The sequence below is a fragment of the Vidua chalybeata genome, chromosome 25 (genome assembly GCF_026979565.1).
Source record: "Vidua chalybeata isolate OUT-0048 chromosome 25, bVidCha1 merged haplotype, whole genome shotgun sequence".
Taxonomy (NCBI): domain Eukaryota; kingdom Metazoa; phylum Chordata; class Aves; order Passeriformes; family Viduidae; genus Vidua; species Vidua chalybeata.
The window spans coordinates 1,532,160-1,543,742 of record NC_071554.1 but is presented as its reverse complement, the minus strand read 5'-3'; the positions used below and the strand labels follow the sequence as shown (position 1 = coordinate 1,543,742).

General features: G+C 67.9%; 1 protein-coding gene across 1 annotated transcript; it reads right to left on the bottom strand.

Moving 5' to 3' along the window:
- Window positions 1–935: 935 nt before the first annotated feature.
- Window positions 936–9,205, bottom strand: TINAGL1 (tubulointerstitial nephritis antigen like 1). Its single transcript, XM_053964816.1, has 12 exons — window positions 9,199–9,205; window positions 8,327–8,649; window positions 7,557–7,620; window positions 5,894–5,986; window positions 5,683–5,797; window positions 4,475–4,598; window positions 4,241–4,391; window positions 3,270–3,453; window positions 2,951–2,996; window positions 2,367–2,490; window positions 1,926–1,971; window positions 936–1,794 (listed from the first exon to the last, which is right to left on the bottom strand). Exons 2-12 carry the CDS (start codon window positions 8,637–8,639, stop codon window positions 1,654–1,656), a joined length of 1,401 nt encoding a protein of 466 aa, XP_053820791.1. The 5' UTR covers window positions 8,640–8,649; window positions 9,199–9,205; the 3' UTR covers window positions 936–1,653.
- Window positions 9,206–11,583: the final 2,378 nt, after the last annotated feature.

The following is an 11,583-nucleotide window of genomic DNA, read 5'->3' as shown; positions in this document are numbered from 1 at the left end:
GTGTATATATATACACAGATATATATATATATATAGACATATTGCTACAGATATAGATATAGATAGAGATAGAGATAGAGATAGAGATAGAGATTATATTAATATAGATAGATATAGATGATTATATATATAGATGATTATAGAAATATAGATATAGAAATATAGATATAGATATATATAAGGGGAGGTGTTCATGTCTGAAGACAGGCATATATATATGTATATTATATATATATATGTATGTTATATATATATAATATACAGACCTATCTATGCGCATCAATATCTCAATCTATACCTAACAGAGACATTTTTACATTTTTTTTTAAATATATAAATGCATACACGCACAGCCCTGCAGTTGCAGGCAGCCACCACCAGGTGGCAGCGCCCTCCACGCTGTGCGTGTCCCCCTGCAGGGGTCGGGGGGGACCCGGGGGGGACCCGAGCGAGGGGACACGGAGAGGGACAGGGACCGCCAGGAGCGCAGGCCCTTGGAAAAGGCGACAACAGCCCCAGCGCCACCGCAGGGATGGCGCGGGGTGGCTGCGGGGACACGGGGGTTGTGGTGGCACATCTCGCTGCGGTGGCACTTGCAATGGCACAGCCGGCTGCGCACGGCGGCTGGGCCGGGAAAACACGGCTGTGGTGGCACAGCCGGGTGCGGTGGCACTGCTGGCCCTGGTGACACAGCTGGCCGTGCTGACCCCCCCCCCCCCCCCCCCCACCCCCGGCCGCGGTGGCCCGGGTGGCTGCGCGTGCCTGTGGCGTGTCCAGCGCTGGCCGCGGTGGCCGGAGCGGCGGGGCCGGAAGGTGGACAATGAGCGGGGCCTTATCTCACCCCCCAGCCCTTCCCGAGGCCATGCCGGGCCCCCCAGACGGGGGTGACAGGGGGCCACGTGTCCCCCTCGGAGCACTGAGTCCACCCTCTGGGCTCTGAGGCTTCCATAACTTTATTTACAAACAATAAAAAGCAAAATAAATACAAAAAGAAAAGTCTTAAAAGTACAGCCCTTAGGTTGGGGGGAAGGGGGGAGGTCCCGGGCTGTGCTGGCTGCGTGAACCCCACTTGTGGCCCCACCAGGACGGGGACACCGCGGGGCTGAGCCCTCCCTCATCCCTGCCGTCCCCCAGGGGGGTGGCAGGGCCATAGCACCATAGGGACGGGCTGGGGGGGGGGGGGGGGACGGTGGGGACCCCATCCTGGCCACACCCAGCCCTGGGGGCTCAGGGGACCCCCCCACCAGTGGGTTATTTCACACCCCAGCTCCAGCGCTGCCCTGCTGGGGGGAGCTGCTGGGGCCGGGACGGGAGGAGCAGGAATAAGGGGGTCCCTTCCCATTGGGAAAAATGGGGGGGGGGGGTGTGAATCCCACAGCTCCAGCCGGGATGGGGGGGTGCAGCTGCCTTTGAAGAGCCCCCCGCCGCCACCGCAGCCCAGCCGAGCCCGGGGCGGTGGGATTAGCGGCTAAATCCCATGGGAGACGGGAGCAGCCCCCGGGGCACCCCCCGCGCACGCCCCAGTGCCCCCGGCCGCTGCGTCAGCACGGCGGGGACAGCCCCCGGCCAGGGGACAGCGCCAGCCCCCCGCCCGCCGTGCTGTGACCGAGGCGCTGCGGTGGGGGGGGGGGGGACAGGGACCTCGGGGGGGGCTCACTTGTGGGGCATGTCCTCCATGCTGACGCGGCCCCACACCCCCACCACGAAAGTCTCCACCTCGCACTCGTTGACGCCGCGGGCGATGCGGAAGTGGCCGCCCTCGCCCCACGCCGTGCCCCACGAGTTGGCCGCCGTCTGCAGAGGGGACAGGGGACACGCTCAGCGCGGTGACACCCCCCACCCCCCCCCCCAAAGCCAAGCCGGACCCCACACGGGCGCGGGGAAGCGGCAGCACCCCATGGCTGAGCCCCCCCCCCCAGACTCACCCAGTATTTTTGGGTCTGGCCATCAGGCAGCTGCTCCTCTCCCCACCTGCGGCGGGACAGGACGGTGAGGGGGGGGTCCCCAGGCACCCCCAGACTGTGGGGTCCCCACAGACTGTGGGATGGTGGTGGGGGGGCTGCCCCTTCTCATTTCCTGCCCCCGGCACCTCCCCAGGGCCAGGCCGAGGTTGGGACATCCGCTCCCGGAATAGGGGCAGGAATATTTAGCCATGGCAGCAGGAAGGAAACACCGGCACAGGGCAGATCCTCCCCCCCCGCCCCGGGGATCTGCCGCCCTCCTTCCAGGGTGCTGAGCACCGCACTGGTGCCGCCTGCGCCACCATTCCCCTCCCCTCTTCCTTTCCCAGCTCGGGGACACCCAAAGGGGACATTTCTCCCAGGCAGAGCGACCCTCGGAGCCCCCCAGGCCACCCCCAAACCTACCCGGTGATTTTCACCGAGTGGGTCCCGTGTCTCTGGTGCTTCGGCCCCTTCCCCTCGGCCACGGGCGTGTGCCGATAGATCCCGCTCTTGTACATGAAGAAATCCTCGTGCACCTCCAGGATGGCTGCGGGGAGGGCGAGAGGGTTTGGGGACACGGCCACTGTCGCGAGGGAAGGGCTCCGCGTCCCCCCCGGGTGGGGACACGGGGGGCACCGCGTTCCCCGCGGGAGGGAAGGCGGCAGCCGGATCCTCCCCGCGGCCATGCAACAGCACTCCGAGGAGGTTTCAGAAAGAAAAAAAAATAAAAAATAAAAAAAAAAAAATAAAGTTAAACAAACGCAGCTGCCAAGGCGGTGATTAAATCTCAGGAGTTAATGAGCAACCCAGTGCCCGCTGGGGTGGGCAGCGTGACGGGCACCGGGGCAGCACTGCCCGGGCACGCAGGGCGAGCAGCTGAGCGGGGTTCTGGCTGCCACCACAGCTCCCCCAGCGCGGACAGAGCGGTTTTCCGCCCCCACCTTGCCCCCCCCCCCCCCCCCCAATCTTTTGGGGCGCACAAAAGGGTGCCCCCGCCAGCTCCGTACCTTGCACGGGGCCGTTCTCCAGCAGCTCCTTCATGATCTCCTTCTCCTGCAAGCACAGAACAGGGTGGCACCGGGTGGCAGCGGGTGGCAGCGGGGCCGGGACCCCCAGCACTGCCCTCCCCACCCCCAGGGATGCAGCAGAGCTGCTCCAGCACCCACAGGAGATGCCGGGCGGAGGAGCCGCTCCCCGCGGGCTCTCCGCAGCGGGGTTTTCCCAGCCGCATTCCCAACCTCGGTTCTCCCAGGTAAAGCAGCCCGAGCCAAGCCCCTTCTCCCCGCTCCAAAGGGCTCCCGCTCCGCCCCCGGGCCCGGCGCTCACGCTGGAGGAGAGGCGGTAGGCGGGGGTGGACTGGTAGATCTCGTTGGAGTGGGTCTGGGGGTTGGGGCACCGCGCTGTCGCCTGTCGCTTGCCCCGGCCCGTGGAGCGGCTGTGCATCATGCAGGGCGGAGCCGCCGGCTGGCTCTGCTGGCTCGTGAACGGGTAGCACTCGTCTGTCACCACCCTGCGCGCAGGGACAGGGATGTCGGAGGGGAAGGACCGGCTCCATCCTCATCCCAAACCAAACTTCCAGCCCCGTCCCAATCCCATCCCCATACGGAACCTACTCTCCATCTCCACACCAAAACCCTCTTCCATTCCCATCCCCAAACCCTCTTCCATTCCCATCCCCAAACCCTCTCTCATCCCCATCCCAATCCCCACTTCCATCTTCACCCCAAACCCCACTCTCATCTCCACTCTGATCCCCACTCCCCACCCCAATCCCAAACCCCACTCCCATCCCAATCCCAAACCCCACTCCCACCCCAATCCCAAACTCCACTGTCCATCCTGATCCCAAACCCCACTCCCACCCCATATCCCAAACCCCACTCCCACCCCAATCCCAAACTCCACTGTCCATCCCGATCCCAAACCCCACTCCCACCCCAATCTCAAACCCCACTCCCACCCCAATCCCAAACTCCACTGTCCATCCCAATCCCAAACCCCACTCCCACCCCAATCCCAAACTCCACTGTCCATCCCGATCCCAAACCCCACTGTCCATCCTGATCCCAAACCCCACTGTCCGTCCTGATCCCAAACCCCACTCCCACCCCAATCCCAAACCCCACCGTCCATCCTGCCCTGGCAGCCTCATTCCCCACCTGTCCAAGGCACAGGATGAGCACGGGGATCTCTTGGGCTCTCCCCAGGTGACCAGAGCCCCAAACCCCCTTTATCCCATCCCAATCCCATCCCACCCCATGGATCCCACCCCATGGATCCCAGCCCACCCCGCTCACCCCCGCCTGCGCAGGTACCACCAGGCTCCGTCCAGGCGGCCGCCGCTGCAGCCGCGCTGGTTGCGGGTGTCGCAGGACAGGAGGTTTTGTGGGGACAGGGCGGGGGTCATGTGTCCCATGGAGTGGATGGAGATGCGGTCCGAGGCCACGGCTGGGGAGGAGTGGGAGGTCAGGGGGCGGCGGTTCCGTCGCCGTCCCCGCCGTGCCCGCCCCGCCCGCCCCGCCGCCCCTCACCGGCCGTGGAGAAGGCCCAGGAGCCGGCGCAGTTTCCCTGGTCCAGGGGCTCGTGGATCATCCCGGGCCACTTGGCGGCGGCATCGAAGTGACGCGGCAGCACCTCGTTGGAGTCCATGTTCATCTGCGGGGCAGAGTGGGGGGGCTCAGCCCACCGGGACCCCCCCAGCTCCTCCTGCCACCCCAGCCATCCTCTGAGACGGTCCCCAGCCAGTTTTGGTGTCCCCCAGCCCCGCTGTGGGACTCCATGTCCTCCTCCTGCCACCCCAGCCATCCTCTGAGATGGTCCCCAGCCAGTTTTGGTGTCCCCCAGCCCCGCTGTGGGACCCCATGTCCTCCTCCTGCCACCCCAGCCATCCTCTGAGATGGTCCCCAGCCAGTTTTTGTGTCCCCCAGCCCCGCTGTGGGACCCCATGTCCTCCTCCTGCCACCCCAGCCATCCTCTGAGACCGTCCCCAGCCAGGTTTTGCATCCCCCAGCCTCACTGCGAGACCCCTCAGGACAAAGTGACCATGAGTGACAAAGATTTGGGTTCCCCTTTATCCCAGAAAGGCCACACCCCGCAATTTCCCCCTAAATTTGGGCTCCACAGCCCCAGCAGCTCCTTAGACAACACCAGCACCGAGTGTCCCGTCCCGGAGCCCAGCAAGGCTCTCGGTGGCCACCCCGAGGGCACAGCTCTGGGTGACACAGCCCCTGACGGTGGCCCCTGGCTCAGCCTTTCCGCCCTGGAGCGGGGACGGTGCCCCCGCCCCGGCCTTCCTGGGGAGGACACGGCCACAACTGCCCGGCGTCTCCCAGAGCAGGAAGCGCCTCTAAAATTAAACCTCGGGCTCCGGAGCGCGGGGCTGGGCGCGCACCAAGCTCTGCCAGCACCCCAGGGACCCCCCCCCCGGGGGTGCCCACCCCGCGTTTGGGTGCGGGCAGAGGCAAAGAGAGGGAGCAGGCGGCTCTGCTGAGTCAGCAGCGGCGGGGCCGGCGTTCCGATGGGAAACCAACACGGAGGAGAGGGGGAAAAAACAACACTGGCAAGCCCGGGGATTGTCCGGGGGAATTTGCTGAGCTGCTGTCTCCGAACACGAGGGCTGCCCTGCCTCCCCCACCCTGGGAGCCCCTTCCCAGCGATGGGGAATCACTGGGATGGGCAGGGAGAGCCCTTGGCGTGCCTCAGTTTCCCGTGAGGCGGGGCGGGGGGGGGGGGGACTCACGTGCATCTCGTTCATGTTCATGACGGTGGGAGAGGGACGGAAGGTGCCCAGGCGGTGCCGGATCCCGTCCTCCAGGGTCATCCCCCAGAACTGGCTGTAGTTAGCGGCTCTCCAGCTGCGTGGGAAATGGGGACACGGGGCGGGGGTTACCCCAAAAAGCCCCCTGGGGGCGAAGCATCCCTGTGCCACCCTCGCGGCGCCCGGCCCTTACCCGTAATTGCCCCTGTTGACGGCGTCGATCAGCTCCCCGTCCATCAGGCAGGCGTGGTCCTCGCACTGCCACTGCCCGCCGGGGCCGCAGGTGCTGCAGAGGGGACAGTCGGTGAGAAATGATGTCCCCAGGGTGACCAGGGGGGGACCCTGAGTGGGCGCTGCCCCTCCCAAACCGGGCAGTCAGCGAGGGGCTCAGGGCTGCTTTTGTCGGGGGTCGCCAGGGCTTGGCACCTTAGAAGCCGTGGGCAGCCCGCTGGGTGACCCTGAGTGGCCTCTGGGTGACCCTGGGTGGCCTCTGGGTGGCCCTGGGAGCTGTCCCCGCCCCGCCCCAGCCTCCGCAGGAGCCCCAAGGGCAGACAGGCCATGGGACAGAAAATCAGCTGAAAAGCTGCCAGGGCTACAAACATCAGAGAGGGGCTTGGACAGCAGCCCCGGGGCCGGGGGTCGGCGCTGGGTTTCCCCATGGGTCACCCACTGTCACCGGGTCACTCCATGGGGACAGCCGGGCCGGGGGGGGGGGCTCTGGGGGTGCGGCGGGTCCCCTGGGGAGCCCCGGGCTGTGCTCCCGCCGTGCACTGAGCAATGCTTGGCATGCTCCCTCCTGCTAGATCCCGGCACATTTCCCTTTTATGGAGCTGAGCTGAGCCGTGTCCCTCCAGACCCCCCCACCCCGATCCCGCCGGCAGCACCTGGATTCCAGCGCTCCCCCCCATCCATCCCTGAGCGCTCCCGGCGCTCTGTGCGACGCCCGGGGACTTGGGAGCACCTCAGGGTGCCACCAGCTGGGTGCCCGCACTCTGTGTCACCCCGCCGTGGGTTTTGCCCCCTGCCACCCCCGCAGCGGGACCCTGGCAGGGACAGGGGCGGGGGGTGACACGCTGCAGGAATTCCTGTTCTCCAGGCACCTACTGTGCGGGGAGGAGGGTTTGGAAGGGAAGATTTGCTCCTTCCCCAGCGCCGGTGGATCAGAGATGCTCCCCCGGCAGCAGAGACGCGACATCCACCTGCGTGGCTTTGGGGACATTGACATTCCCCCGGGAATGTCACTCAGAGTGCTCCGCGCCACGATCCCGGAGAAACGCCGGGCTGCCCCAGAGCTGTGGGGAGGGTCGGGCTGGCTTTTCACCCGCAGCACGCCCGCACACACATGTTCACACACGTGCCCCTGCCCTCGCACACGCCCCAGACGCTGCCTTTGATTTCCGCTTATCTGCCGCATCGCCCCTCCGGGTTCAATCCTCGTCTCCGGCAGCTTCGCGCCGGCAGGTTCCCCTATCCCCCACCTCCGCATGCCAGTAATACCAGCATTCCCAGCTAACCCCCAGCGCTGCTCCAACAGGAGCGCCGGGAGCCGCCCAGCGGGCGGCACAGCCGGACTCTGGCCGCGGCTACCCAAGCGTGCTGTCAGGCTTGGGCAAGCTGGGCTGGGACCAGCGTGGCCAAAACCCCCGCTGGGCAGCGCCGGGGCGAGCGGCTCCCACGCAGGCATGCGCTGAAAGCTGGGAGCGGCTCAAGGCCCTTGGCTCCGAATTTGTTGGAGCAAAGGCATTTTGGCAGCAGCTCCCACCACCCAGCTCGCGGCTCGCTCCGCGGGACCGTGACACCTTCCTCTGGTGACGCGCTGGTGACATGCCGCAGGTGCCCACATGGCATTCACTCACCACAGGTTGCAGTTCTCCCGGTACGTGGCTCCGGGGGGATAATTGCGTCCGGCACGGGCACAGCCTGCGTGGGAATGGGAGAGCCCCTGGTGAGTGCTTGGCTGTGCCAGCGGTCCCACCAGCCCCCCAAATTCCCGGGGGTGCAAACCGAAGGGAAAATCAACGCGGTTCTCAAATCCAGGCTTAAAACCAAAGTCCTGCTGGGGGTCAGCGGGCGCGGGGTGGGGAGCGGGGCCGGTTCGGCGCCGGGAGGGTTAAATGTGCTCAGCCTGGCGGGACAGGGATAAAGGGGCCGGTTGTGCCCGGGAGCTGGCTCCGCTCCGCAAGGACTTCTGAGAGAGCCTTGTGCTGTGAGCTGGGGGCTGCCCGTGCCCCCTCCTCGCCCCCGGCCGCCCCAGCTGCCGGCAGGGTTAAGCCAGGGCCAGCATCTGCCTGCCCCAGACGTGACCGGGCAAGCTGGGATGGAGTCCCCGCACGTCCCCTCACGTCCCTGCTCTGCCCGCAGGCGCTGCTGGAGCGGCCGCTTCCCCAGGGAGCGGGCTCTGTGGTCACCGGCTGCTCCCACACCTCTTTTTCTGGGAGTCCATCCCCATCCCGGACACTCTGTAGGAGTTCCCACAGCTTTGAGGGGTCCGGAGCAGCTCTGCAGTGAGGGCAGGACCGTGGGGTGCCACATCCATCGCCCCGAGGAGCACCAGCAGCATCACAGAGCGCACGCAGCACCCCGGGGCTGTCCCCCAGCGCCCGCGGCCGGGCTGGGCGCGCCTCACCTGGGGCTTTGGGGAAGGGGGCCGGGATGCCCAGGCAGTATTCCCAGAAGTCGGGGCAGCAGTCGGAGACGGTGCGGTTGCAGAAGAGGTCGCAGTAGCAGAGGGTGTCGTGGTAGGGCACGGTGCAGCCGTCGTCGCGGCCGTGGCAGCAGACGTCCCCCCGCTGGCAGTAGGAGCCGCCGGCGTCGTAGACCCCGTGCTCGTACAAACCGGGGCCCAGCTCTCGGCGGGTGCGCACCCGGGAGGACAGGGCCACCTGGGACACCTGGGCCACCAGCCAGAGGCACAGCAGGGCCCGCATGTCCCCGGACATGTCCCCACACCTGCGGAGGGAGGGCAGTGAGGGCACGCCAGCCCCACCGCGGGGTGGGCGCTGCTCCCACCCGGCCCTCCCCAGGCTCCTCAGAACATTCCGGTTTTGTAACTCCCCTTGTGACCACGCAGCTCGAGCTCCAAAACACCCTTTCCCCCCAGCTCCGCACGTCCCGGCGTGTGAGGGGCCCCGTGCCCGGCCACCCCTTCACCACCGGCTCCAAAACCAAGCCCCCACGGGAAGGGGCTCCCCGGGACACTCGGGGGGGCTGCCCGGGGCTCGTTCCCAACGCCACCCCCAGTCCCCGCCGCGGGCAGTGCGATGAGCTGCCAGGTGTCAGCCCGCGGAGCCCAAGGGGGTGATGGGGACCCCAAAAGAGGCCGGCGGGGACAATCCGGGGGCACCCCCTCCTGCCGGCTCCCTCCCCCGGCCGTGCCCGCCCCGCCTGCAGCGTGGGGGCTCCCGGCACCCCGGTAAAGCAGGGAGGGTGACCCGGGAACCCACGCAGTGCCCACGGGGATCCCACGGGGTGGGACCCCCTCCCCGTTCCCGGCCGTACCTGCCGCGCCCGCCGCCCAGAGACCCCGGGGGAGGAGTGCGGGGTCGGGTGCTGGGATCCCTCACGGAACTCATGGGGCGGGACCCCCGTCTCTCGTCCTGCCTGGCACCCCCCCAGCCCCACCCCGTCCCCCCGAGCCCGTCCCGTACCTGCCGCGCCCGCCGCTCCGCCGCCCCGCGCCCGCCGCCGGCCCCGCCGCTCCTTATAGCCGCGCCCCGGCCGGGGGGGCGCGGGGAGGCGCCGGGGCAGCCGCGACCGGCCCGGGGCGGAGCGCAGCGGGGCGGGGGTCGGGCCTGGGGTTGTAGAGCGGAGCCCCGAACTTGTGGCCCCCCCCCCTGTCCCCGCGGGGCCGGGGGTGTCCCCGGTTCCTGATCCCCTCCCGGTGCCCTCCGGCGCTGCCCTCGCCAAATGGGGGGGGGGGGGGGGGGTCCCGGCTATCGGGCCAGCGCCCGCTGCTCCATGCGGGGGGAGCCGTCCTGGGGGGTTTCCCTAATCCTCAGGTGTGCGGAGAGGAGGGGAGAGCTGGGGGGGGGGGGTGCGGCTGCATTCCCCCCTCTTCCAGGGGTACAGCTGAGACAGGGACCCCCCAGCCCAGCCCAGGGCACGGAGCTGGTGTCACTTGGATCCAGCCCCATGTCCCCATGCCAGCGCTCAGGGACCACAACCAGGGGGGGTCTTGGCCACCCCCCCAGGCTCCGGTGGCCCCTCCGGTGTGCTCGCGGCACCTGCCGGTACAAACCGGGGACCTCGGCCGCCCACGCGGGGCTCCTGCTAGCCCTGGCTCGCCGGGAGCATCTCCCGGCGCTGCCAGAGGATTCCTCGAGGATGCCTCAGGGCAGCCAGGACGGGAGCACCGCGGGGTTCCCTGGGCGGCCGCGGGCCACGGGCCAGGGGCTACGGGCCACGGGCTCCTGGCCGAGCCCACGGCGGGGATGCCGCGGCCAGGGTGGGCTTCGTGCCGGGGAAGTGGGGAGCACCAAATCCCGCCGGGCAGGGGGGCTGCTGCTCCCCGGGGTGCTCTGGGCGCCCGAACCAGGCTCCTGCGGAGCCCTCTCGGCAGGGAGCCCGTCTTCCAAGCGCTCTTGGAAGGGGCCTTTTCCTGCCAGAGCGTCCTTGGGCAGCGCACGCAGCGCGGAGCCGGAGCGCCGCAGGAAGGAACTGAGTCCAGCCCAGAGTCCGGCTGTCTCCAGCATGACTGGACTCGCAGGAATCCACAGTGAGTCACGAATTCCCCCAAGACCCCCAGAGAACAAAGCAAAGCCACTGGCACAAAGGACATCCCAGGCCACTGCTCTGTGTCCTTGTGCCCCCGCCAGCTCCCTGACAGCTCAGAGGACGCCGCGGGGTGCTGCGGGAGCAGCTGACCATTCCCGTAACAACCCTGTCCCCCTGCCAGCTGATAAGAGGCGCTGCGCGGAGGCGGCAGCGGCGGCAGTCCAAGCGCTCGGAGCATCCCCTCACCCCGTTCCTGCGGCCGGGCTCCGGCGGGACGCGGCCAGCTGGCCCTGCCAGGTCACAGCTCCCCTCTGTGTCACTCTGGCGCCGGCGTCTCCCCTCTGCGGGGAGTGACAGCCTTGGCACACGTGGGGCGACCAAGGTGGATGGGGACAAAGTCCTGCCGGGGCACCTTGGGCCCATGTGACGGCGGGAGGCAGAGCCGCGGGCTGGCACACACCCCTTGCCCGGCCTGTGCCACCGTCCCGGCCGTGCTGGGGGAGGGACAAGCTGCCAGGACCCCGTCCCCACTGCTCAGAGCCACGGGAAGACGCCACACGCCCGGCTGGGTTGGCCCTGGCTTGCCCCGTGAGCGCACCCGGGCTCTGCCGAGCTGCCGCCCCCGCGGGGTGCGGGGTGAAGATCCCACAGCCGCAGGGATGGATCCCTCCAAACCCACTCGGGAAAGCTGCCCACTCCTCTGGGAACACCGCGAGGGGCCGGTACAGTGCCCCCCAAAGCCAGCCCCCCAGGGACCGCACCCCACTCATCCCAGCACTCCGCGGAACCGGGGTGCTGCAGCCCCCCCGAGCCCCCCATCCCCGAGCGGGGCACGGAGGTGCTGCCCCCGCAGCGCTCGGCTCCGAGGCGATCCTGGAGCGAGTTTCTTGGCAGGAGGCAGCCAGGAAAGGCAGGGACTGAGCCGCGGCCAGCCCCGGCTTCCTCCCGGGCCAGCGGCACGGGAAGGGGCCGCCTCAGCCCCCGACATCGCAGGCTGCAGGGCGTGCTGTCCTCGGGGGGTGCCAGCTCACAGCCATGGGGCGAAGCTTTGCTGTCCTTAGAGGGGTTTGGGGCTCCTGGGGAAGGGGGCTCCACCCTCACCTCCCTGGGACGGCCTTGGGGACGTCGCAGCGACGTCGCCATTTGGAGGGGACACCCCAAATAGGCAGG

What these genes read in the sequence shown, in the direction of transcription:
- TINAGL1 (XM_053964816.1), bottom strand. Translation starts at nt 8,639, where the DNA reads ATGTCCGGGGACATGCGGGCCCTGCTGTGCCTCTGGCTGGTGGCCCAG. An exon ending in GTCAACAGGGGCAATTACGG is followed by an intron (nt 5,798 to 5,893) that starts GTAAGGGCCGGG and finishes TTTCCCACGCAG; the next exon opens with CTGGAGAGCCGCTAACTACA. An exon ending in CCTACCGCCTCTCCTCCAGC is followed by an intron (nt 2,997 to 3,269) that starts GTGAGCGCCGGG and finishes CTGTGCTTGCAG; the next exon opens with GAGAAGGAGATCATGAAGGA.